Source organism: Heterodontus francisci, chromosome 4, assembly GCF_036365525.1.
Source record: "Heterodontus francisci isolate sHetFra1 chromosome 4, sHetFra1.hap1, whole genome shotgun sequence".
NCBI lineage: Eukaryota > Metazoa > Chordata > Chondrichthyes > Heterodontiformes > Heterodontidae > Heterodontus > Heterodontus francisci.
The window spans coordinates 177207160-177234579 of record NC_090374.1 but is presented as its reverse complement, the minus strand read 5'-3'; the positions used below and the strand labels follow the sequence as shown (position 1 = coordinate 177234579).

Below are 27420 nucleotides of genomic sequence, written 5' to 3'. Positions count from 1 at the left end.
CTTTTTGCATTTTGAGTGGTTCACGATCCAAAATAGCCCAATATCTCCTGAGGTCCTACAACATTTGGAAGCACCCCATACTATTAAGAGGAGTGGCTGCAATATTTTTTAAAAATCTACCGTATTAGAGATAATTGTGTAGAAGATTATCGGCAGTAATATAACCTTGGAAGCCAACTGCCACTGACGTTATTTCCATCTTATGACACTGAAGCCAGCCATCCTCCCACTTGCTTTGCAACAGTTCAGTAAGAAATAGAACAGATACATTTCGGAACAATTTTTTTTCTTCCTTTTTCCATGTGTTTGCGAATTTGCCTTTTCCACTGAAAATGGACAAAAGAGATTTGTCAAACCAGATGTGTCAGAGATTTTCAGAAATTACTCCAAATGAGTCAGAAGTGACCTGCTTGAACTGTTTGTGTTTTTTTTTTCTGTGCCCTTCTATTTAGTGCTGTTGGGAGGGGGTCTGGGTGCAATTAAAAGTGGAAGTAAATGAGGATTCCATGTGGAAGAAACTTTTAGTCATTCATCTTGTTGCTCATTGATAACTGGAAGCAGACCACCTGCTTTTTATATAAAAAAACGAACTGGGATCAAGTGGTATTGGAATGTGACAGCCTGGTACTACATGACATGTGAAAATGTCCATTGTTCAAAGCAGCTTTTCATTAATGAAGGGAAACATTAAGAGAACCTAATCCATTTTAAGGTAACGTGTGTTTATTCAAAGTTGTTATGCGAATGCTGTGTCTATTCCTTAAATAAATAGAGCTAACTGTCGGTTTGTAGGCTTTTGCCAACTGATTTGCTTTTGTAATTTAATAATCTTTAGACCATTTGAAGGAACTAACTAAATTGGAGATGTCTCAGCATGGTTTCAACACTCCATTGGGAAGACGATGAACACCAGTCCCAACTCACAATGAGCTGCCACTTGTCCATCCCCAAGTGTGATCCATACCTGCACCAGATTCTTTTCCTAACTGGAGTTGAAAGTGGTGGTCTTTGAGATTCTGTTTTCCTCTTTTCATTGAAATGCTTTTGGAAGTTCTTCCCCGCAGATGGCACTCCAGTGGATGAGGCCGTCTTAAGCCCGTTGGATGAAATTTGTCACCGGGTGGGAAATAATGGGTGTGAAGCTGCATTTTGCCACTTTGTAGCACAGCATGTTTAAGTCAACAACACAGCATAGAACTGTCAGACAGCCAAATCCTGCATGGGAGTTTTTTTTTTAACTGAGCAATAGGTTTGCTGTAATAAGTAGAGTGCATAGACAGGCCATTGAATTGGAGTGAGAATTTTAGAATGGTAAAATGAAAGTAGAGCAAGCATTTTGAAAGGATCAGGTGAGAAATAAATAGGAACAGGAAAAGACACATTTGATACTTCTGTAGGTACCAAAGGGGAATCCAAATGTCTTTTTCCTGATGTAATTGCCTAGGAAAACTACAGTTCTCCCTTTCATCAGCTTTGATAATGATGTTGGGGTCGGAACTGATAGCTTTGGGCTGAGGAAGATAGGTATAATTCTTGGGAGTAGAGAAACTAAAATGGCACCTTTTTTTTTATACCTGTTTCCTCCTGCAAAACATCTTGCATGTTTTATGCCATTTCTTTGAACTGAAAAGAGTTAAAATGCAGCCATTGACTTTCCTTCCCTCTGGGGCCCCCTCGCCCCAGTGATTGGTTTGGAACCCATGCAATGATACTTTATAGTGAATCAATAAAGATAAAAAATAATAGCCTGAAGAAAACTGTCCGCCTACAGTTCATTTGTACACAATTTTTTAAAAAATTCTCTAGTGCATTTTTGCTTTAATTGGACAACAGCCATGGTAACTTGCGGTATAAACTGACCACTGGACGGAATGGGTGCAGAAGATGGCCACATATTTAAGAACTTTGGATTTGGGAGGGAAGGTCACTGGTTTTGTTGCATGGTCGATGTACTCTCAAATTTCAAGCTAGACCAGCGATGGCAGGGGCTCTTGGTCAATCTGCAGTCAGGAAGATTGGTTCAGTTTGGGTCATTTAGTGTTCCGAAAGGAGATTTGATTCAGCAGATTATTTTACACCCATTTACTTTAGTGTTCCAGAGCACAGCAACAATTATTTCCAGGATCCACATATTGCAGACCAGATGTGTATGTCTGGCTATAATGAAAGAGTTTTACATTGGTTTTATTTTTATTCATTGCTACAACTGGTGATCTTGTTTTATTCATTCATGGGATGTTGGTATTGCTGGCAAGGCTAGGATTAATTGTACATCCCTAATTGCCCTCAAAAAGATGGGTGTGGCCGCCACCTCGAACTGCTGCTGTCAATGTAGGTTATACTTTTTCATAGCAGTTTTGATACGACTGGCTTGCTTGGCCGTTTCAGAGGGCAGTTGAGAGTCCACCACATTGCTGTGTGTGTCTAGCATCGTGTATAGGTCACACAGGGTAAGGATGGCAGATTTCCTTCCCTAAAGAGCATTAGTGAACCAGGTGGGTTTTTATGACAATTCAGTAGTTTCATGCCCACCATTACGGACAGTGGCTTTTTCAATTCCAGATGTGTTTAACTTAACTGACTACCATGGGACTTGAACTCGCATCTCCAGATTATTAGTCCAGGTCTCGTAATCACTATGCTCCAATTCCCATATCAGAGCAAAGTGATCTTGCCATTGCGTTTAGTGACCAAATGTTTTTAAGAGTGCTTGGAATGTTCAAGCCACATTTCTGAGAGTTTGTTGACAGTATACAAACTATAAGTATTTCTGTACCCCTGGCCCCCAACCCATGCACTCCAAAGCTGGCGTTGGGAAGGTCTGAATCAAGGGACTTTGTCTTTGGAAGGTCCGTAGTGTACGTTTTTAGAATATTCAGTATGTCTGCCCAACATTGAGACACATGGACTAGCTCATACCAGCAGCAGTTGCTAATTTTTCCCTCTTATTCCTTTGTATCTTAAAGGGACATTGCTAATGACTTGTTGCCTTGACTGGCAAAGTATATTCCATTGCAATAACTGCTCTCCAGATCACGATTACTGAGATGAAGCACCCCTTTTTGGTTGATCTACTGACTTCGTATTTCTCGTGAGCACAAGATAAATATCATTAGATGGTTGCTGCACTGTTTTTTTGTGCTTTGTATTACAGTATCTCAGCAATATGTCTTTGGTCACTGGCAATGGTTTGGAGTGAATGGCCATTTCATTCAGCTCATACCTGTGCTTGGTTTGACCTGCCCTGTTTGTTTTCACTTTACTGTAACTCCAGAATAACAGCATCTGTGCGAAAATATACGTCAATATGTTAGATATATTTTATACATGTCATTGTCTTTGGTCCTCATGCTTTCAGCTGCCTTGGTCCTAAACTCTGCAATTCCCTCCCTAAACCTCTCCGTCTCTCTGCTCCTTTAAAACCTACCACTTTGACCAAGCTTTTTGTCAGTCTGTCCTAATATCTCCTTTTGTGGCTCAGTGTCAAAAATATTTTTATTAATAACTATCTTGCAAAACATTCCATAAACCCAAGGTAATTAAGAGATATGGGGATACGGCTAGAGAGTGGAATTGAGGTAAAAGATCAGCAGTGATCTTATTGAATATCAGAGCCTACTCCTGCTCCTAGTTCTTATGTTTTTTTTTTAATGGATAAAAGTTTTTAAATGGGAAAAGGGTCATAACTGTAACAAGATGCATGCTATTGAGTTTGAGTAATAAAATCTCTTTTTCAATGAGTCAATTAGTTATGACCCTCAGCTGGAGGTAAAAGATCCCATGGTATTATTTTGAAGAGGAGCCATTGCCCTGGCCAATATTTATCCCTCAACCAGCGCTGAAAAACAGATGATTATTTTCACATTGCAATTTCTGCACAAATTGACACGTTTCCCGACTTTACAACAGTGACTACACTTAGAGTACTTCATTGGTTGTAAATTACATTGAGATGCCCTGAGGTTTTGAAAGGTGTTAAATAAATGCAAGTCTGTCTATCTTTAGAGCAAAAAATAGGTGACCCCTACAGACAAGTAAAGTCATGAGTTAGATTACGTTCTCTATACTGAGTTAATTCATCTCAGCTGGGGCAGTGATGGAGGGACTCCAGTTGGCTTTAGAGTCCTCTGAATTGGAGAATGAATGAATAACTTTGTTCCAGTTCTTGTCTGATAACTATCTAGTGACTCCCACTATGAGTAAATGTATACAACTGTTGGCTGAAACTAAGATTAGGATTGGGATTGTCTCTGCTGCCCTGCACATTTGAGTACTTGCTGTCTGGGCTTGCACACAAAGACTGGCCACTGATATGAAGCACTTACGGATGATCAGTACCCTAGAAAAGTATTGATGCCTTCAGGAGAGGAAAAGGAGAGTGTAAAGAAATGGTGACAAAGGAAGGGTTTGCAGGGGAGGTGCGGTGTGGTGTTAGTGATGACTGGGAGAAACTAGACTGAAAAAAGTTTTCTTCTGTAACCAATTTCAGACCAAGTATATGAGCAATAATATCTGAGCAGGAGGAGACCATTCTGCCATTCAGTTGGATCATGGCTGATCTGTATCTTGACTCTCCCCACCTTGCTGAAGGAAAAGAACAGAATGGAGATTGAGCACTTCCCCATGGGGAAGGAGGCTGGTGGGCGTGGGCGATAGTGTACAGTGGTACATTAGCAAGGCATCCAGGTGACTCAGTCTTGTGCACCTTCCAAAAGCCAGATAAAGAAAAGCATTGACGCGCATCTTGGAGGTGGCTGCTGAATTTATTTTTTGTGTCCGATTTGTGCATGTGGAGGATGACTTAGTGAGAGAGAGAGAGACTAAAATGTTTTGGGCAGGGCACAGAAGTAGAGAGTTGCAAAAGGTATATGTTAGGGCTGTTTGAACCTGTGATATTAATTTTGATATTTATTGGCCAAAAAAAGTTCTACTCTAATAGCTTGCAGATCAATGTTCAAAAGTAATTGGGAAGGTTTTGGCCTGGAAAATTGATTGTTTACACAACTGCTAAATGTGTAGCTCAACCATTAATAAAAACAGGGCAGGAGCCTTTTAAAACAAGAGATCCAGTACTTTAGCATTGGAATTTCTGAAGGTGACTAAGTACTGTAGTATAAAAAAGAGTGACACGGTTTCTTTTTCCAAGTGAAGAGAAGTAAGGAACAACAGTTCAATGGAAGTTATTTCAGTTGAAAATTGCCTTTTTGTTTGTTTTTTGTATCAGTTGAAAAATAATTTATAGCATTGTTTTGAAAAGAAAGGTTTGCATTTATATAGTGCCTTTCACAAACTCAAGATGTCCCAAAGCCATTTACAACCCATGAAATACTTTTGAGGTGTAGTCACTGTTATAATGTGGGTAAATGCAGCTGCCAACTTGCACGCAGCAAGCTCGCACAAAAAAACAACTTGGATTTGTATAGCACCTTTAACATCATAAAACGTCCCAAGGCACTTCACAGGAGTATTAGAAAACAAAATTTGATACCAAGCCACATAAGGCGATATTAGGGCAGATTTTAGGCCAAAAGCTTGGTTAAAGAGGTAGATTTTTAAGGAGAGTCATAAAGGAGGAAGGTGAGGTGGAGAGTTCTGGGGAGGGAATTCCAGAGTTTAGGGCCTGGGCAGTAAGATGGCCAACAATAGTGGAGCAATTAAAATCAAGGATAATGAAGAGACCAGAATTAGAGGAGCACAGTTATCTCGGGGAATTGTGGGGTTGAAGAGATTAGATATAGGGAAGGGTGAGGCCTTGGAGGGATTTGAAAGCAAGGATGAGAATTTTAAAATCAAGGTGTTGCTTGACTAGGAGACAATGTAGGTCAGCGTGCACAGGATTGGCGGGTGAATGGGACTTGGTGCGTGTTAGGACGCAGGCAATGCGATAATGACCAGATATTCTGTTTTTGTGACATTGATGGATAAATATTAGCCCGGGAATGATACCATGCCATTGATCCAGATATTTGGAAATGCAACTTTGAAAGGTGGCGATCAGAAGAACCATTAGGGAATTAGCATTTCACTATCTTTCCACCCCTTCCACCCCACCCCCACCCCACTGCTGGTAGTGACATCAGCCATTGTCTACCACGAAGAAATTAACACTAAAAATACATTTCTATTGATGAAATTGGTATCATTGATATGAGATTAAGTTTAATTAGCAAGTTGATATGTTAACAAGTGATGAATCATCTAAGCTGTAATGAGCTTGATTGTAGTATACAGCAATAGCTTGCATCCTTATAGTACCTTTAATGTAGCAGCGTATTCCAAGTCATCTCATACTTGGGCAGCAGTAATAGAGAAGTGATGAAAAAGCAAGTTGAACAGGTAAGTTTTAAGGAAGTGTTTGAGCTGGGGAGAGCTGCAGCCAAGCAAAAGAATTTTGGAATTCATAGGTGTCTGTGGCTGAAGGATCTGTCAGTGAAGGAGCTGACAATGAGTGAGTGGTAGACTAGTGGTATTTGGAGTGGAGGCTACAACCAGGGATGTAGGGCGGGAGGAGATTGCAGAGTTGGGAATGGCAATTTGGAGAGATTTAACAAGGAGGCTATTAAAAAGAATGTGTTCCAGGCAGTCAGGGCATGTTGAGCAGGATCTGGCTGACAGGTAAGTGGGATTTTGTTTGGGCTAGGACTTCAAAGTTTGTCAATCAGGCTGAGCTTGTACAGGCATTCAGGAAGGTGAATAAGTCAGGAAAAGAAAGACTTGTTTATATAGCACCTTTCACGACCTTCGGGCATCCCAAAGAGGTTTGCAGCTAATGTAGTATTTTCAAATGTCAAGCTAGTTGTCTCTCTTTGATTAAAACTTCCTTCTAACTGTCTCCTCCACTGGGTCAGCTACATTCTTGCTTGATGTTCTGAAATATCTATTGTAATGTCGGAAATGCAGCAGCCAATTAGCGCACAGCGATCTCCCTCAAACGGCAATGTGATGAGGACCAAATAATCTGTTTTTCTCACGTTGATTGAGGGATAAGTATTGGCCAGGGCATCAGAAATAACTCCAGTGCTCTTAAAGTGGAGAAGAAGGTAGAGAGGCGGAAAGGTTTTGGGAGGGAATTCCATAGCTCAGGGCCCAGGCAATTGAAGGCACGGCCGCCAATGCTGGAGTGATTCAACTCATGAATGCACAAGAGGCCTGAATTGGAGGAGCATACAGAGATCTCGCAGAGTCGTGGGGCTGGAAGAAGTTGCAGAGATGGGGAGGGGTGAGGCCATGGAGGGATTTGAACACTTGGATCTGAATTTTAAAATCAGGGTGTTGCCAGAGCTGGAACTAATGTAGGTCAGCAAGCACAGAGTGAAGAATGTTAACTGTCAGTGTTAAACACTGGTGGGCTGGTATGTGGCAATTGATATTTTCTTCTGTTAGCAGAGTGGAGTCTGGAAATTCACCACTTTGGGCATCAGAGGCCTGTATTCTACATTTTACGACTCGCTGGTGAGAGGTATTTAAATTTGTAGCACCATGGGGAGGTGGTGGTGTAGTGGTATTATCGCTGGACTAGTAACCCAGAGACCCAGGGTATTGATCTGGGGACATGGGTTCGAATCCCACCACAGCGGAAGGTGGAATTTGAATTTAATAAATCTGGAATTAAAATCTAGTCTAATGATGGCCATGAAACCATTGTCGATTGTTGTAAAAACCCATCTGGATCACTAATGTCCTTACCTGGTCTGGTCTACATGTGACTCCAGACCCACAGCAATGTGGTTAACTCTTACATGCCCTCTGAAATGTCCGAACAAACTGCTACGAAGTCAGTAAAAAGGAATGAAACCAGACAGACCACCCAGCATCGAACTAGGCACCGGAAATGACAACAGCAAACCCAGCCCTGTCGATCCTGCAAAGTCCTCCTTATTAACGTCTGGGGGCTTGTGCCAAAGTTGGGAGAGCTGTCCCACAGACTAGTCAAGCAACAGCCTGACATAGTCATACTCACGGAATCATATCTTACAATGTCCCAGACACTGCAATCGCTATCCTTGGGTATGTCCTGTCCCACCGGCAGAACAGACCCAGCAAAGGTGGCGGGACAGTAGGGAGGGAGTTGCCCTGGGAGTCCTCAACATCAGCTCTGTATCCCATGAAGTCTCATGGCATCAGGTTAAACATGGGCAAGCTAACCTCCTACTGATTACCACCTACCGCCCTCCCTCAGCTGATGAGTCTGTACTCCTCCATGTTGAACACCACTTGGAGGAAGCACTGAGGGTGGCAAGGGCACAAAATGTACTCTGGGTGGGGGACTTCAATGTCCATCACCAAGAGTGGCTCGGTAGCACCACTACTGACCAAGCTGGTCGAGTCTTAAAGGACATAGCTGCTGGACTGGGTGTGTGACACGTAGTGAGGGAACCAACAAGAAGGAAAAACATACTTGACCTTGTCCTCACCAATCTGCCTGCCGCAGATGCTTCCGTCCATGACAGTATTGGTAGGAGTGGATGGGTGTTTTTCTGAATGGAGGGATGTGACTAGTGGTGTCCGCAGGGATCAGTGCTGGGACCTTTGCTGTTTGTAGTATATATAAATGATTTGGAGGAAAATGTAGCTGGTCTGATTAGTAAGTTTGCGGACGACACAAAGGTTGGTGTAGTTATGGATAATGATGAGGATTGTCAGAGGATACAGATCGGTTGGAGACTTGGGCGGAGAAATGGCAGATGGAGTTTAATCCGGACAAATGTGAGGTAATGCATTTTGGAAGGTCTAATGCAGGTGGGAGGTATACAGTAAATGGCAGAACCCTTAGGAGTATTGACAGGCAGAGAGATCTGGGCGTACAGGTCCACAGGTCACTGAAAGTGGCAACGCAGGTGGATAGGGTAGTCAAGAAGGCATACAGCATGCTTGCCTTCATCGGTCGGGGCATAGAGTATAAAAATTGGCAAGTCATGTTGCAGCTGTACAGAACCTTAGTTAGGCCACACTTAGAATATTGCGTGCCACACTACCAGAATGACGTGAAGGTTTTGGAGAGGGTACAGAAGAGGTTTACCAGGATGTTGCCTGGTCTGGAGGGCATTAGCTATGAGGAGAAGTTGGAAAAACTCGGATTGTTTTCACTGGAACGACGGAGGTGGAGGGGCGACATGATAGAGGTTTACAAAGTTATGAGCGGCATGGACAGAGTGGATAGTCAGAAGCTTTTTCCCAGGGTGGAAGAGTCAGTTACTAGGGGACATAGGTTTAAGGTGCGAGGGGCAAAGTTTAGAGGGGATGTACGAGGCAAGTTTTTTTTTTTTACACAGAGGGTGGTGAGTGCCTGGAACTTGCTGCCAGGGGAGGTGGTGGAAGCAGATACGATAGCGACGTTTAAGAGACATCTTGACAAATATATGAATAGGAAGGGAATGGAGGGATATGGACCCCGGAAGTGCAGAAGGTGTTAGTTTAGGCAGGCATCAAGATCGACGCAGGCTTGGAGGGCTGAATGGCCTGTTCCTGTGCTGTACTGTTGTTTGTTCTTGAGTGACCACTGCACAGTCCTTGTGGAGATGAAGTCCTGCCTTCACATTGAGGATACCCTCCATCGTGTTGTGTGGCGTTATCACCGTGCTAAGTGGGATAGATTTCGAACAGATCTAGCAATGCAAAACTGGGCATCCAAGAGGCGCTGTGGGCCAGCAGCAGAATTGTACTCATCCACAATCTGTAACCTTATGGCCTGGCATATCCCCAACTCTACCATTACCATCAAGCCAGGAGACCAACCCTGGTTCAATGATGAGTGCAGGAGGGCATGTCAGGAGCAGCACCAGGCATAGCTCAAATTGAGATGTCAGCCTGGTGAAGCTACAACCCAGGACTACTTGCATGCCAAACGGTATAAGCAGCATGCAATAGATAGAGCTACCAACGGATCAGATCTAAGCTTTGCAGTCCTGCCACATCCAGCCATGAATGGTGGTGGACAATTAAACAACTAACTGGAGGAGGTGGCTCCACAAATATCCCAATCCTCAATGATGGGGGATCCCAGCACATCAGTGCGAAAGATAAGGCAGAAGCATTTGCAACAATCTTCAGCCAGAAGTGCTGAGTTGATGAACCATCTCGGCCTCCTCCTGAAGTCCCCAGCATTGCAGATGCCAGACTTCAGCCAATTCAATTCACTCCGTGTGTTATCAAAAAATGACTGAAGGCACTGGATACTGCAAAGGCTATGGGTCCTGACAATATTCCAGCAATAGTACTGAAGACCTGTGCTCCAGAACTTGCCGTACCCCTAGCCAAGCTGTTCCAGTACAGCTACAACACTGGCATCTACCCAGCAATGTGGAAAATTGCCCGTGTATGTCCTGTACACAGAAAGCAGGACAAGTCCAACCTGGCCAATTACCACCACATCAGTCTACTCTCAACCATCAGCAAAGTGATGGAAGGTGTCTTCAACAGTGCCATCAAGCAGCACTTGCTTAGCAATAACCTGCCCAGTGATGCCCAGTTTGGGTTCCAACAGGGCCACTCAGCATCTGACCTCATTACAGCCTTGGTTCAAACATGGACAAAAGAGCTGAATTCAAGAGGTGAGGTGAGAGTGACTGCACTTGACATCAAGGCAGCATTTGACCACATATGGCATCAAGGAGCCCTAGCAAAACTGGAGTCAATGGGAATCTGGTGGAAAACTCTCGGCTGGTTAGTGTCATACCTAGCGTAAAGGAAGATGGTTGTGGTTGTTGGAGGTCAATCATCTCAGCTCCAGGACATCACTGCAGGAGTTCTTCAGGGTAGTGTCCTCGGCCCAACCATCTTCAGCTGCTTCATCAATGACCTTCCTTCTACCATAAGTTCAGAAGTGGGGATGTTCGCTGATGATTGCACAATGTTCACCATTCTCGACTCCTCAAACACTGAAGCAGTCCGTAGAAGTGCAGCAAGACATGGACCATATCCAGGCTTGGGCTGATAAGTGGCAAGTAACATCTGCGCCACACAAGTGCCAGGCAATGACCATATCCACCAAGAGAGAATCTAACCATCTCCCCTTAACACTCAATGGCATTACCGTTGCTGAATCCCCCACTATCAACATCCTAGGGGCTACTATTGACCAGAAACTGAACTGGTGTAGCCATATAAATACTGTGGCTACAAGAGCAGGTCAGAGGCTAGGAATCCTGCGGTGAGTAACCCGCCTCCTGACTCCCCAAAGCCTGTCCACCATTTCCAAGGCACAAGTCAGGCGTGTGATGGAATTCTCTCCACTTGCCTGGATGGGTGCAGCTCCAACAACACTCGAGAAGCTCGACACCATCCAGGACAAAGCAGCCAGGACAAAGCAGCCCGCTTGATTGGCACACCATGCGCAAACATTCACTCCTTCCACCACCGACGTACAGTGGCAACAGTGTGTACTATCTACAAGATGCACTGCAGCAACGCACCAAGGCTCCTCAGACAGCACCTTCCAAATCCGCGACCACTACCACCTCTAAGGACAAGAGCAGCAGTTGCATGGGAACATTACCACCTGCAAGTTCCCGTCCAAGTCACACACCATCCTGACTTGGAACTATATCGCCATTCCTTCACTGTCGCTGGGTCAAAATCCTGGAACTGCCTTCCTAACAGCACTGTGGGTGTACCTACTCTACATGGACTGCAGCGGTTCAAGAAGGCAGCTCACCACCACCTTCTCAAGGGAAATTAGGGATGGGTAATAAATGCTGGCCTGGCCAGCGACGCCCACATCCCATGAATGAATTAAAAAAAAAACGTACGAGTTAGAATTTAATTAAAATAAGTTCAGAGACCTAGGAAACTACTGGGTTCCCATTCTGAATTATAAAGTTATGAAAGTGTCATTTCAAGTGCAAATGTGTGTCTACAAAGAGTGTATAGAAAAAATGTTAAGTAGTATCACTAGTAGTCTAAACTTGCATTAATCATGTCTGGCTCAAAAAAGAGAAAAAGATTTGTGTTTATACTGTGCCTTTTACAACCCTGGGATATCCCAAAACACTTCGCAGCCAATGAAGTACTTTTGAAGCATGGTAACAGCCCTGATGTGGAAAACACGGCAGCTAATTCATGCACAGCAAGATTCCATAAACTGCAATGAGGCACATGGCAAGCTAATGTGTTTTTAGTGAATGTTGGTTGAGAGATAAATTTTGACCAGGGCACTGGGGTGGGAGGGTTGGCGGGGACCCCCGTCCCCTCCCCTGCACTTCTTCGAAATAGCGCTGTGGAATTTTTTGCTTTGTCTTATCTGATGTATCAAGTAGTTGGGCAAGAAATGAGCTTGTGTTCACTATATCCTTTAAATGCAGCAAATAATTATTTGCAGTCTAACCCTGGGTTTCCAACATTACAGAAGAGTTTGGGAATAATTGTGGTTTACTTATTTTGTCATTTTCATTTATATTTTAGATGATATAACAAAATGACCCAAAAAATATGCGAACACAGAACTCGGATTGCTAATCCATTAACTGTGTTGGAGTGAGCTTACCTCACTGTACAGGTCTTGCCAATTTTTTTCTCAGGCAGTCTTATGCTTTTAGATTGGTGGTTTATATAAATTATGTTGCTTTAAGCTAGTTTGTTAATCCTTTCAGATCCAGGTGGAAAGAAAGAGATACCGTGTTCCTTTTGTGGGCAGTGGATGAAGTTCATCTAAAAGCGACTCTAACTTTGAACGAAAAAGTTGTGAAGTGGTGACTGTCAGACCATAAGGTAAGTATTGTACAAAAAACAGCAACGTGCAGTTACATAGCACCTTTAACTTAGTAATATGTCCTGAGGGGCTTCAGGGGAGTGTAATGAAAAAACATTTGGCACCGAGCCACTTTAGGAGCTATTAGGACAGGTGACCAAAAACACTCTCAAGGTGGTAGGTTTTAAGGGGCGTCTTTAAGAGGAGAGAGAGGTGGAGAGATGTGGAGGTGGAGAGGTTTAAGCAAAGGAATTCCAAAGCTTAGGGCCCAGGTAACTGAAGGCTTGGCTGCCAGTGGAGGAGCAATGCAAATAATAATGCTTCCTTGTTTTTTCCTACTGTAGCTGGAGAGGGTGTAGGTATTGAAACTTGGCAGAAGTAACAGTTGGAGAAATTGAACAGAAGAGGGCTGGGCAGAATACAGACGATATAACTATGACTTTACAAATTAGGATGGTGGTGTATTGCAGTATAAATAATGTTTTAATTGGAGCCAGGACAAGCGTTTGGCTCAGTAACACAGATCCTTGCCATGGACTGTGCGATATCCTATATTGACCCACGCTGCCTTTATATCTACTAGTACAATTGCATAATTTGAGTCTGTAACAAAAATACAGTCTGGTGACCTCAACTGGATATTTGTGACTTTTACACATGTACCTCTTCAATTGTTTTCTGAAAGTGGACTGCTCAAACACTTGGTCAGACAAGGCATGATTAAAAAAAAATCGATTTGTTGCTCTATTTCATACTGAGGCAATTCAACCAGTGCATCTTAACAGTGCAGTGGTAACAAAATAAAGAACACGCCATGCTTCCCTGCATTGGTGGTTTGTGTATCTTGAGTTTAGGTATTGCGTTCTAACCATTGCCTTTGCTGGGCCTATCTGCCTTGCAGATTTTTGTTTGCTAAACCTTATCTCAATGTCTGTGTTTTTTCTCTCTCTCTGTTCACAGTCAGAAAGGGAAGACCTGCCAGACTTCCAGCTGGGTTGCCAACACCAGCAGCTCCCCAATACAATGGTGTGAGGTGTTCTTTATTACGGAGACAAGCTAATGAATTACTTCCTCGTAGACTGTAATTAATATCAAAGCTCAAACATTAGTATCTCAATTACCTATTATCTTCAGCTCTTTTTCATTTGCACGAAAATGCAACTTTCTGGGTGGGGAGAAGAATCCAGAAACCTAACAGCTATATATGAATTAAATTGATGATGTTGAAACATACTGGGAGGAGCATACAGATCCACTATGTTAAATAGTCTAATCTTATTCAGAGTTTCTTAGTAAAAGGAAAGAATGTTTAGCTGTGAGCTGTTTTTAACCTTAAGATCTTAATCGGACAAACATGCTCTGTTTCAAACACATAGGTACCACTTTTTCTTATTTTCTGACCCTATTACTGAGTCTCGAATGGCTGTGATCTGATGAGAAGTGAAGGGGGTGGATTATTTTTGGATTTCGCGAGCTGAACCCATGAATTACATTTACATCAGAGGGACCACAGACTTCCTCAGCCTGTTATAATTTCACCTCAATGGGTATTGGCACTTTGTGCTGTAGTGAGCCCTTTGAGCTTTGAACACTCTTTATAGCATTCCATACATATAGTATTTTTTTGTCTTCTAACATTGCCAAGGAAATTATACTGTGGGTTTCCAGCACACTTGATATCATTCATGTACAGCAACATTAAACTGCTGATTCAGTTATTTGAAAAGCCATAGTCATTATTACACGGAAGGAGGCCATTTGGCCCTTTGAGTCCATGCCGGCTCTCTGTAGAGCAATCCAATCAGTCCCACTCCCCTCCTCTATCACCTGTCCCCTGCAAGTTTATTTCCCTCAAGTGCCCATCCAGTTGCCTTTTAAAATCATTGATCGTTTCCGCTTCCACCACACTTGTAGGCAGCGAGTTCCAGGTCATTACCACTCACTGCATTTTAAAAAAAGGTTCTTCCTCACATCCCCCTGCAATTCTTGCCCAAAACCTGAAATCTTGGTCCCCTAGTCCTTGTGCGATCAGCTAGCAGTAACTGCTTTCCTTTGTCTAACCTATCTAAACCTGTCATGATCTTGTACACCAGTATCAAATTTCCATAAAAAACATTTCTAGGCTTAATTCTTATTTCGTGTTTAATTTGCTCTGAAGGCCATATTTGAAAGTAGCAGTCATAATCTGAATAGTGGGTTTTGGATGGCTTTTTAAGTACTTTAATTGAGTCAGGGTTGTAAATCGAAGTGATACTATGTGTTACTAAGCAGGCAGTAATCTTTGTGGAGATTTTTGCATTTTTAAAGCTTGTTTTACATTCCACAAATATAACTGCACCCACATAAACCTCTTAACAATGACCATAGATGAGTATAACCCAGGGAATAGGTATTGGGAAAACTATTAGAGCCAAAGGCTGACAAGTCCCCAGGACCTGATGGCCTGCATCCTAGCGTCTTAAAAGAAATGGCTGTAGAGATAGTAGATGCATTAGTTGTGATCTTCCAAAATTCCCTAGATTCTGGAAAGGTCCCAGCAGATTGGAAAATAGCTAATGTAACACATCTATCCAAGAAAGGAGAGAGGCAGAATGAAGGAATCTATTGGCCAGTTAGCCTAACATCTGTTATAGGGAAAATGCTAGAATCCATTATTAAGGAGTTTATCGCAGGACATTTAGAAAATCATAATGTGTTCAGGCAGAGTCAACATGGTTTTGTGAAAGGGAAATCGTGTTTGACTAATTTATTGGAGTTCTTTTGAGGAAGTATCAAGCAATGTGGAATAAAGAGGAACCTGTAAATGTGGTGTACTTGGATTTCCAAAAGGCATTTGATAAGGTGCCACATCAAAGGATACTGCACAAAATAAGCGTTCATGCTGTCCAGGGTGACTTATTGGCGTGGATAGAGGTGTGGTCAGCTAACAGGAAGCGAAGAAGAGGGATAAATGAGTCATTTTTGGGCTGGTAGGATGTGACTATATATAGGGTTCAGTGCTGGGGCCTCAACTATTCACAATCTGTATCAATGACTTGGATGAAGGGACAGAATGTATGGTAGCTAAATTTGCTGATGACACAAAGATAAGTGGGAAGGTAAGTTGTCAAGAGGACATAGAGTCTACAAAGGGATATAGATAGGTTATGTGAGTGGGCAGAAATTTGTCATATGGAGTATAATGTGGGAAAATGTGAACTTGTCCACTTTGGCAGGAAGAATAGAAAGCAGAATATTATTTAAATGGAGAGACACTACAGAACTCTGGTAGAGAGAGATCTGGGTGTCCTGGTACACGAATCGCAAAAAGTTAGCATGCAGGTACAGCAAGTGATTAGGAAGGCAAATGGAATGTTATTGTCTATTGCAAGAGGAATAGAATATAAAAGTAGGGAAGTTTTGCTACAGCAGTACAGGGCCTGAGTGAGACCATATCTGGAGTACTGTGTACAGCTTTGGTCTCCTGACTTAAACGATAAAATTGCATTCGAAGCAGCTCAGAGAAGGTTCACTTGACTTATTCCTGGGATGAAGGGGTTATCTTCGGAACAGGTTGGGCCTATACCCATTGAAGTTTAGAAGAATGAGAAGTGATTTTATTGAAACATATAAGATCCTGAGGGTACTTGATGATGGATGCTGGAAGGATGTTTCCACTTTATGGGTGAGACTAGATTTAGGTGACAGTTTTAAAAATAAGGTGTCTCCTGTTTAGGATGGCGATTAGAAGTTTTATTTCTTAGTGGGTCATGAGGCTGTGTCAGTGAATATATTCAAGGCTGTGTTAGACAGATTCTTGATAGACAAAGGAGTTGAGTGTTATGGTGGGCAGGCAGAAAAGTGGAGTTGAGGCCAAATTCAGATCAGACATGATCTTATCAAATGGCAGAGCAGGCTTGAGGGGTCAAATGGCCCACTCCTGCTTCTAATTCATATGTTCATATGTATGGAAATCTGGCAGCTAAACCTGGGCGAGGACTGTTGGACCAGGGGTTCCCGCCTAACTGATGGATCTTGGAGGCCTCCAAGATCCCCCCACCACTGAGGCCTCTGACTTCCCCCACCACCACCCCTCCCCATAATCAACCCTCCCAGTATGTGGATCTGCCTGATTACCTGGTCCTGTGGCCGCTTTGTGTCTAACTGGAAACCAAGCTTGTCGATCAGGGAACCTTTCAGCAACATCACATGTATGTTGTGGAGTTAAAACTCCATAGCGTGTAGGCAGTTCCCATCTTCCGGATTCCCCGCACACTACTGACTCCCCACTCTAACCCTGTTCCTGGCGGGTCAAGTGAGTTAAAATCCAGTCCTCTTGTAACAAAGGACATGGTACAATAATACTTTACCAATGAAACATTCCTGTATTGTGAACTGAAGCTACAGACTGTAGTATATACTTCTAGCTCTAAGATGTTCTGTTTTACCTGGAATTTACAGCACAGAAACAGGCCATTCGGTCCATGCCAGTGTTTATGCTCCACTTGAGCCTCCTCCCACCATATTTCATCTAACTTTATTAGTATACCCTTCCATTCCTTTCTCCCTCATGTGTTTAACCAGCTTCCCTTTATGTGCATCTATTCTATTCAGCTGAAGCACTCCCTGTGTGAGTGAGTTCCACAGTCTCAACACTCTCTGGGTAAAGAAGTTTCTATTGAATTCTTTCTTGGATCTATTAGTGACTATCTTGTGTTTATAGCCCCTAGTTGTGGACTCCCCTACAAGTAGAAATAACCCTATCAAAACTCCTTCATAATTTTAAATACCTCTATTAGATCATCCGTCTGCCTGCTCTTTTGTAGAGAAAAGAGGCCCAACCTGCTCGGCCTTTCCTGATGTTTATAGCCTCTCAATTTTATCATCCTTGTAAATCTTTTTCCACCTTCTCCAGTCCCACTGTATTTGTTTTTTGTAATGTGGAGACCAGAACCATGCATAATACTCAGATTGTGGCCTAGCCAAAGTTCTCTACAAGTTTAACATAACCACTCTGTTTTACAATTCTATTCCTCCGTAAATGAGCTTCAAAGTTGACCATTGTAGTTGTTTGTCAGCTGTGTCTGAGTGGGTCACATGCTCAGCTGAGTCAGAAGGTTGTGTGTTCAAGCCCCATTCCAGAGACTTGAGCGTGTTATCTAGTCTGACAATCCTGTGCAGCGCAAGGAGTGCTGCACTGTCGGAGGTGCTGACGTTTGGATGAGCTGTTAAACCTCTTGGGTGAACACTAAAGATCCCGTGACACTATTTCGAAGAAGAGCAGGGCAGTTCCCCTGAACCTTGGCCGCTATTTATTTCTCAACCAACATCACTAAAGCAGATTATTTGGCCGTTATCACGTTGCTGTTTGTGCGAGCTTGCTGTGCACCAGTTTGCTGCCATGTTTCTTACATTACAACAGTGACTACACTTCAGAACTCATTCATTGGCCATAAATTACTTTTGGATATCCAGAGATCATGAAAGGTGCTATATAAATTCAAATTCTTTCTTTCCAATTTGCATTATTTGAATAATCTGCATTGAGCTAACCTTTTTAAAAGCTATGTAAATTATAACTCTCTTTTACTACATAATTGAGATGTTGGTTCTGAGGTGATAACTACTGTTGTTTGTTACCGCTGTGGAGGAAATAGAGGTGAATGATACCATGGTTGTTGAGAATTCATGGAGTGTACGAGAAGATTAGAAAATAGCTGGCTTTGCAAGCATTACCTTGAGATTTGTAAACCTGTTGACTTGACATAGAATCATTGAGCACAGAAAGAGATCATTCAGCCCATCGTGCCTGTGCTGGCTCTTTGAACGATTCAATTAATCCTGTTTCCTCCCCCACCCCACCCCTCCGCATAGCCTTGCAAACTTTTCCCTTCAAGTATCTATCTAATTGCCTTTTGAAAGTTACTATTGATACTGAGCCACATGACATATTAAGACAGGAAATAGGTATGTTTCAAGGAGCATCTTAAAGGAGGAGAGAGGGGGAGAGAGGCAGAGATGTTTAGTGAGGGAATTCCAGAGCTTGGGGCCTAGGCAGGTGAAGTCACAGCTGCCAGTGGTGAAGTGATGAAAATCAGGGTTGTGGTAGAAGGCTAGAATTGGAGGAGCACAGAGATCTGAGTTATAGGGATGGAGGAAGTCACAGAGAGAGAGAGGGAGGAGCATGTCAAATGGTTTTACTTCGAAGTGGGTAGTTGTGGTCAGTGCCTTGGCTTGGGTATCGGTATTAGGTTCTTGTGTGCAGAATGTTCATAGTTTGCAGTTGTTGGCAAATTGTGCAGAAAAAGACGTTCTGAAGGAAGGTATTAAATTCCGGCTGATCTGCAAGCTCAATTGGGCATTAGAATGGTTCATGGCACTTAATGAAAAATACACGGTGATGGGTATGATACAATACAGTGTAGTATTGGTGTAAAGAGATTTTGCTTTCTTCCTGCCCTGTTGTTCTAATGTAAATGCAGCGGAGCCTGACACTGGAATGAAGCAGCGAGACTCTCCGTGAGAGGGAGTGCTGCTCTTCTTTGCATGGAACTGTCTGACCTACTGAGTACTTCCAGCACTTTCTGTTTTTATTTCTGTGGCAGTTGCCGTGTTGAGCAGAATGTTGGCGTGTATTACCTGATTTTATCGAATGTTTGTGAGTCCAGGAAAGTGATGTACTGTATAAAGTTGTTGTAGAACCAAGAGTGGAGAACTATACCCACTTTTGGTCTTGCTACTTTGAATCTTAGCCACTACTTGAAGTTAGTAAGGTGGATATAAGAGGTATTTTGAGTGGAACTAATTCAGTGCAAACGGGATGCAATTAACTTAAGAAACCAAGTCAATCCTTAATTCATTATTAGTTAATTTATGTTGCAGACCTAAAGTTCAGTGACTCATCTGTGGTAAACAAAAGTGAAATTGTTTTCTGATTAACCCGGGAATACATGGCAATTAACTTTTTCTTACATTCTAAAGCAAATGCTCTCCTGGTTCCACTTGTGGGGAATCTCAATGGGAAGGGTTTGCCAGGCTCAGTTTTTATTTGACTGAAAATTTTAGGGAGAACAAATTTCCCTGGGAAAGTAATGGCGAGTTCATGACATGGGCCATTATTAATACACAAAATTTGACCAGGAACAAGTGATGCGATATGCCATTAGTTGTGAATCTCCAGACCTTGCCGGTCAATTTATGTCACTCCTCTGGTTGCCTTTCACAAACGGTATCTCGTCTTTAGTCACCCTGTTACTTATAACAACTTGTTGTATTTGCACATTAATTCCCCATTAAATGCACCACAGAAAGTTGGGCTCATGACAGCATAATTACCCGAAAAACAATGCGATTGGTTTTGCGAGGAAAAATCATCAATTGCTTTGGCCCAGAAGGGACCAATTTAAACTGTTCAGTCTCATTTCTGCATGTGGTAAATTGTTGGAAATTTTTAAAATGGCACATTTAATTTTTTTGTTCTTTTTTCTTTCTCTTAATTCAAGCTTTCTTTCCCTTTCTGTATTTCTCTTTCTGTATCTGATTTGACCCATATTCACCATATTTCCTTCCCGTTCGTCTGTTTCTTTCTCAGTCCTTTATTTCCTTAACCAACGAGATCTGACTGTTGGTCCTGTTGCTCACTGAGGTCCCAAATGCCCAGTTCCCCTTACTGCACTGTTATCAGCTTACAACTCTCCTCAACTTACCACGTAAAAACATTTGAGCTGATAGGTGAGGGAAAAGGTCTGAATTAATGGCATGCGCCTGAGATGCCCCAGTCCCGCAAGATTCGGTCCATTGATTCCCCTGGCTAGACAACAACCTGGAGCGAGCTGGTTAGCTGAGCTCTGTTAACTTTCAGCAGGTCCTTGTCTCCAGTGTGGTACAATGCTGCTTTATCAAGGGTGAAAGGAAAATAAATTTACTCTGGCGGCTTGGTAAACATTCTTTCAAAATTGCATTTGAAATTGCGCTGCAATGGTCAAAGCTGCAGTATCTGCTGTAATGTAATTCAAATAACTCTTTCTGTCTTGCACTTAACCCATTCTTCTTGTCATCCTTGACTTAGGCTGCCAGAATGGAAGAACAGTGCTACTACAACGAAACCATTGCCTTTTTTTACAACAACAGTAAAAAGCACCTAGCAACAGAATGGAACGCAATCAGCAAGCTTGTCATGGGCCTGGGCATCACTGTGTGCATCTTCATCATGCTTGCTAATCTGCTTGTTATGATTGCCATCTATGTGAACCGTCGCTTTCATTTCCCTATTTATTATTTGATGGCAAATCTAGCAGCTGCGGACTTCTTTGCAGGCCTGGCGTATTTTTACCTCATGTTCAACACAGGACCCAACACCCGCAGGTTAACTGTTAGCACATGGTTGCTCCGCCAGGGCCTCATAGATACGAGTCTCACTGCATCGGTGGCTAACCTGCTGGCCATTGCCATTGAGAGGCACATAACTGTCTTCCGAATGCAGCTCCACACCAGGATGAGCAACCGGCGTGTTGTGGTGGTGATTGTGGTGATATGGACCATGGCCATCGTCATGGGCGCTATCCCCAGCGTGGGTTGGAATTGTATCTGCAACATCAGCACCTGCTCCACCATGGCGCCACTCTACAGCAGCTCCTACTTGGTATTTTGGGCCATTTTCAACCTAGTCACCTTCGTCGTTATGGTGATCCTGTACGCCCATATCTTTGTCTATGTACGTCAGAGGACTATGAGAATGTCACGCCACAGTTCGGGACCTCGCAGAAACCGTGACACCATGATGAGCCTGTTGAAGACAGTTGCGATAGTGCTTGGTAAGTGTTTTTTTTTCTATTTAAATGCTGCAAAAAGTTAAGTGATGTCTACTATTTACAGTTTTCCTTTGAGTCTTCAGGTTAAGGTTAAGATTTGTTGAGCAACAATAAAACACTAAAACTGAAGCTTCTTGTGGGTGGTGGTTCAGTTATCTGAAAATCAAGAAATATTTCCTTCGAAATGCCCTTAACAAATGAGGTGCCTGCTTTCAGGGCTGCTTAACATTGTCCAAGTTGATATAAACTGAAGTATTCCATGATGAAAACATTTTTAGCTTCTAATTGTTTATCAGCTTGTACATGACTTCTTATCAGCTGTCCTTTAACATGCTCAATATAAACATTTTTAGTGCAATCTTGAGGAATGTCCAAATTTAACAGCCTTTAGTAGCATACGTTTTATTTTGCTGTTAGCTATCTGCTTAGTTGTGAGGAAGTATGCTAAACCATTGCCAATGACCCACATTTGCTTGGATGATACCAGAATCGAGGGTACAACCAAGGGGGAAGACTGAACAAGCTGGTGCTCTTCATTTAAAGAGAAGGCAGGGAGGTGACCTGATAGAGGTCTTTACAATTATGGGAAGGTTTTGATAGGGTAGATGTAGAGAAGCTGTTTCCACTTGTGGGGGAAGTCCAAAAATAGGGGCTGTCAATATAAGATAGTCACTAATAAATCCATTTGGGAATTCAGGAGAAACTTCTTTACCCAGAGAGTAGCGAGAATGTGGAACTCACTGACATATGGAGTGGTTGGCCAAATAGAATCGATGCATTGAAGGGGAAGCTGGATAAGTATATGAGAGAGAAAGGTAGAAGGGTGAGATTAAATAGGATGGGAGGAGGCTTGTGTGGTGTATAGAACAGTTGGGCTGAATGGCCTGTTCCTGTGCTGTAAATACTATGTAATTCTAAGACTAGCAGAAGATAGCTTTATTGTGGATTTTATGAGTCTTATCTTGTTGTCAATATTGAAGTTTGGGCTAAACAACAAAGAACAAATTCACCATTCAGATATTAGTTAATCGTCTGGTTTTGGTCCAAAAGTGATTAAAGGAATTGCTGTTTCCTTTACCACTTGTTATCAGGTTGGCAAATGCCTGGTACTGTGAGGCAGTGTCATGCATCAGCATTTCTGAGCCTGCACAACAACAGCTTCTGTCAGAAGTTTCAAAAATGGCTCTCTTTGTTTGTCATTGATGAAAGAAATGCCTTTCACATAGAGGAATTGTTATTTGGTGCAGGATGGTGACACACTGGGATATCTCGCAGCACTGTTCTAGATCAGTTCTCTGGCGCATTTGCACCCACAGCAGCTTTCAGACTGTCTACACTGGGAAAGATTGGAAACTAACTTAGCGCAGTGTTCTTTGCAACAGTTCTGTTTGTCGTCTTACCTGAGCTTTCTGTTTCACTCACAGCAGGCACTGATTTATTGAACAAAACTTTCTTTCTTTCATTCATTCCAGTTTGCAGTTCGGAGTTGCTAATCCACATTCGCACATTTCTGCTTTGATACACAGATACCTTGTAATTTCCGGTACAACAATGGCGAAAGTGCTGGGATGCATCTTCCTTTTCTGAGAAAATTCACGCGTTAAATAACCCACAGTGGTATTTTCTGTATCTTTGAATTCCTTTCTTATGGCATTGGAATCTGTTAGATTAAAAAGCCAAAAGCGTCCAGGATTGTATTTTCTGAAACAGGCTCATGTTTAATGTGTGTGGATGATGGTCTTGATGGCTGCAAGCTTTAATTTTCATGACATCATTAAGACTAAGATGGATTTAAATGAAGTATGTTCTTTGCTTTCCTTGGGGTTCTGAAGGCTTACGCTAAGTTGATTTTTGTGTTATGCCTTTTTTTCCACATTCTGCCATATGTGAATGAGATTCTCAGGAAATTCTGGAATACATTCCTGGCAACAGGACCAGTACAAAATGGGTGTAAATCTCAGTGTGCCTTAGCATGATGAGGAAATTCCCACTCCATTAGTTACTTAAGTAATTTGATTAAACATTGCAAACAATGGATTCAGATCTGCCTGTTTAGAAACTTGGCATTTTAATCTAACTGCGCATACTGATGTGACAGTATTACACACTTTAGAGTCTTATGAGCTGGCAGTGCTAAATTGTACAGCTGGCTCCAATTCATTCTGTACATGGGCCTGTCATAGGTCTCCGCACTTATAGTTAATGCGCACTCCGATCTCAGAAGGCCGGTTATTATTTTTAATGTTAGTGAAGAGCTTGAAGCAGGAAACTTTAAATATAACGTTTTTAAAAGATGACTTCTTGCAATAACAGCTTGCATTTTATATAGCACCTTTTAATGTAGTAAAAACATCCCAAGGTGTTTCACAGGAGTGCTATCAAACAAGATTTGACATCGAGCCACATAAGGAGATATTAGGACAGATGACTGAAAAGCTTGGGCAAAGAGGTAGGCTTTAAGGCAAGTCTTAAAGGAGGAGAGAGAAGTAGAGAGGCGAACAGGTTTAATGAGGAAATTCCACAGCTCAGGGCCTCGGTATTGGTGTAAAGGGTAAGAGTTGAGACTATTCCCTCAAGATGATCTCCTGATGCATCAGGATTTCAGCTTCCCAGTTGTATTGTAGTTTCCGTGTCGATGCATTACAAAAACTGTACCACAACGTGTCAAAAGGTCTTTTTCGATCTTCCTGATCCTCTCTGACTTGATGCTAATTCCTGCTGCCAACCCTGGCCAATTTTCTCCAATTGGCTTTTTTTAATTGCTTCACGGAATGTTGGGGTCTCTGGAAAGCTCAGGGTTGATTGTCTATCATTAATTGCCTTTGAGAAGGCACTGGTAATCTGTCTGGCTTGGTGGACCATTTCAGAGGGCAGCTTGGAGTCAATCACGTGGCTGTGAGTCTGGAGTCACATACAGGTGAGAACTGGGTAAGGCGTAAGATTTCCTTCCCTAAAGGACATTAATGAACCAGATGGGTTTTTACGACAATCCAGTCATCTCATTGTCACCGTTACTGATACTAGCTTCTTGTGTTAATTGTGTATCAATTGTTTAATTGTATGCTGGTGGAGGGTGTCAACTGGGGTCTTTCTTGAGCACATATAAGGAGACTCTTAGTGAGACTGGTGGAGAATTTGAGAGACAAGCTGTATGTTTGTAATCCTTTTACTCTGTAAAATAAATGTGAAACTAAGGAAAGATTACCCTCTGGTGTTGAGTCTGAACCATGTGACCAGTGGAAGAACGAAGTGGATATTTGGACATGGGTTACACCCCTACTAAAAGGGGAAACGAGGTATGGCCTTGGCGTTACCACTTCCAACCAAAAGTAAAATCAGAAGTAAAATGTCTTGTGAACTGGCTGCTCGTTAGTTGGATATTGATGAAGGGTTGAATCTTCTGTTCGAATTCTTGGATGAAATTTACAAGATGGCTGTTACGACCAGGTAAGAAAGGGGTCTAGGGTTCCCTCAGCCTTCACCTAGTCTTACCATAACAGGGTTTAATTTTAAACACCATTTTTTTTTTAACTCCCCCCTTAGTCAATCATTGTTCACTAACTTCCAATTATAAGGCAAAGAAACTAACCAATCAGGTTTTCTTGGGTTTAAAGAAAAAACGTTGAACTTTATTAAAACTTAAACTTTACTTCGGTTAATGCCTACTGATACACACATGCAGGTAGAGACAGAAAAGAGAAGAAAAATAAAGTGGAAACGTTTGAGGCAATCTCTGAAGAGTGTTTTGTTACAGTTCTTCGAGCTCACTGTAGAGTCCTTTGATTGTAGGTAGATCTTGCTTTTCGTTGGGACCCAGTATACTTCTTAAACCTTGTTCGCTGTAGGGGACCGTTCTTTCTTGGGGTTTATGCGTCCTCAGTGGGTTTAAAGTTCCGGGAGAAAGAGATGGGAGCAGACAGGAGAGTCTGTGGTGAACCAGCCAAGAGAGGTCTTTTCAGTCCAGGAGCAAACAGACACTGAGTTCAAACTGTTTGTACAATTCAGAGAAAAATAGGTTGCCAAGCAGGCTAGTCATGTGACCAGCTGGTCTGACCACGTCTGTTTGTGGATTCTCTGGTCGACCCTGGAATGTCTCCTCTTACATGCAATACCTAGTGCTCAAAGTCCATTGTGGGTTAAATTGGATAAGGGAAGTAACCCCTTTGTCTCTACAAGCACTGCCTGTTAATATGCAAATGTCTTTGCAGCCCGGGGCCTGGTGATTTTTTTTGAACAAATCCTTTCTTCACTTAAATAGTTTTCAAATCAGTGTTCATATGACAAAATTAATATGCCTCATTCTTGGTAGCTGGGGGTCGAGCAGAACACCTCCACACCCAGCAGAATGAAATACGGTTTGAGAAGAGTGCATTTCCTTAAAAGGGTTGAGAGAAAATATAAGATACAGAAAAAAGTGCATTTCTCTCATTCATTCCCATTCATTCATAAATCCTAAAACTAATTAAAATTGCTCCTATTTGGCATCCCAATAAACATGGGCAAGTTTTTCTTCTTTTGCCCATTTCCATGGCTGCCTAGGGTCTTTGAGATAGTTGGGTTTAATTAGCCCGGAGTTGGAATTTATTTTTTCCAAGAGAGCCAGTAGTGGGCGGGTCTTTCCTGAACACTCCTTCAGTGCTTTGCTGAGTCATGCAAAGGCTTTTGACTTCAGGGATGCGTGGTTCTCTTTTTTTTGTCTGACTATGGGGGAGGATTCATTGCTAATCTCCCCTTTGTCCTCTGAGACACTCCTGCCTGCAGGTATCTGTGTAGACTCTACTGCACTCCCCTGTGGCATTTCGACTAGGTAAGGCATCACCCTTATGGTTTCTTTGCCCCCGAAAGGTCTGTCTTTGTCTCTGCAGGTTCCTGTAAATGCTGTTAGCAACTCTGGTGGGGTACTTCTAGTGTCTACATTTAAATAAGAGGATGTGGGGTCCAGCTTTTCACATTTTTTGGGGTTGGCTGACCGGACAGTAGGGCTCTTCATCTGGGATCCCTCCCGAACCTGCCGCCTTGGTCACTTTTTCCCCTTCTCTGTCTAACCTTTTGTCAGCCTTGTGCCTGCCTGTCCCTTTTTGTTCTTGGCAGGGGTCCCTTACAGTTAACCAGCCCTCTGCTGGAGGGTCCTCCTAACCCCGGGACAGGACTTGGGGGTGCAGGTTTCACTGTAAGTTGGGGTTTCCCCTCAACCTGGCACATGTGGCAACTCCTGCAGTACTCCACCATGTCTTTGTGGAGTTTTGGCCAGTCAAACCGCTGTCTGATTGCCGGCTTTGGTCTGTTGTATATCGGCATGTACAGCCACTGTAGTCTTGTGGCCCCTTCTTAATATTTCTCTCCGGTACCTCTGCGGCACCACTAACTGGTGAACTACTGTCCGCTCCTTGCTCTTAGGTCTGTGAGGAGAACTCCCATTTCCTCATCAGTACCTCATTCTTTAAATAGTAGCAATCAGGGACTCTCTCTGCTTCACTTTCAGACTGGGCAGCCTGTGCTAACTCTCACAATACTGGGTCAGCTCGCTGAGCCTCAGCTAGGGAAGACCCATTTAACTCATTCCCTGGCTTTCCTAACTTTTCAAAGAAAGTCTTAGACAGACCTCATGGTCATCTGCAGTGCGAAAGATAAGGCGGAAACATTTGCAACAATCTTCAGCCAGAAGAGCCGAGTTGATGATCCATCTCTGCCCCCTCCTGAAGTCCCCAGCATTACAGATGCCAGACTTCAGCCAATTCAATTCGCTCCGCGTGATATCAAGAAACGACTGAAGGCACAGGATACTGCAAAGGCTATGGGTCCTGACACTATTCTGACAATAGTACTGAAGACCTGTGCTGCAGAACTTGCCGCACGCCTAGCCAAGCTGCTCCAGTATAGCTACAACACTGGCATCTACCCGGCAATGTGGAAAATTGCCCAGGTATGTCCCATACACAAAAAGCA

The 27420-nt window shown here is 42.8% G+C and overlaps 1 protein-coding gene across 3 annotated transcripts in view; it reads left to right on the top strand.

Moving 5' to 3' along the window:
- lpar1 (lysophosphatidic acid receptor 1) overlaps positions 1-27420 on the top strand; it is a 106444-nt gene that overhangs the window by 20444 nt on the left and 58580 nt on the right. The window contains exons 2-5 of one of the 3 annotated variants that reach the window (XM_068030638.1): positions 2967-3091; positions 12588-12705; positions 13646-13711; positions 20733-21477. In XM_068030638.1, coding sequence (XP_067886739.1) covers positions 13709-13711; positions 20733-21477 — 748 coding nt within the window. In that variant the 5' untranslated portion in view covers positions 2967-3091; positions 12588-12705; positions 13646-13708. The remainder of the gene's footprint in view (positions 1-2966; positions 3092-12587; positions 12706-13645; positions 13712-20732; positions 21478-27420) is intronic. The other 2 variants (XM_068030637.1, XM_068030639.1) reach the window with 2 other exon arrangements.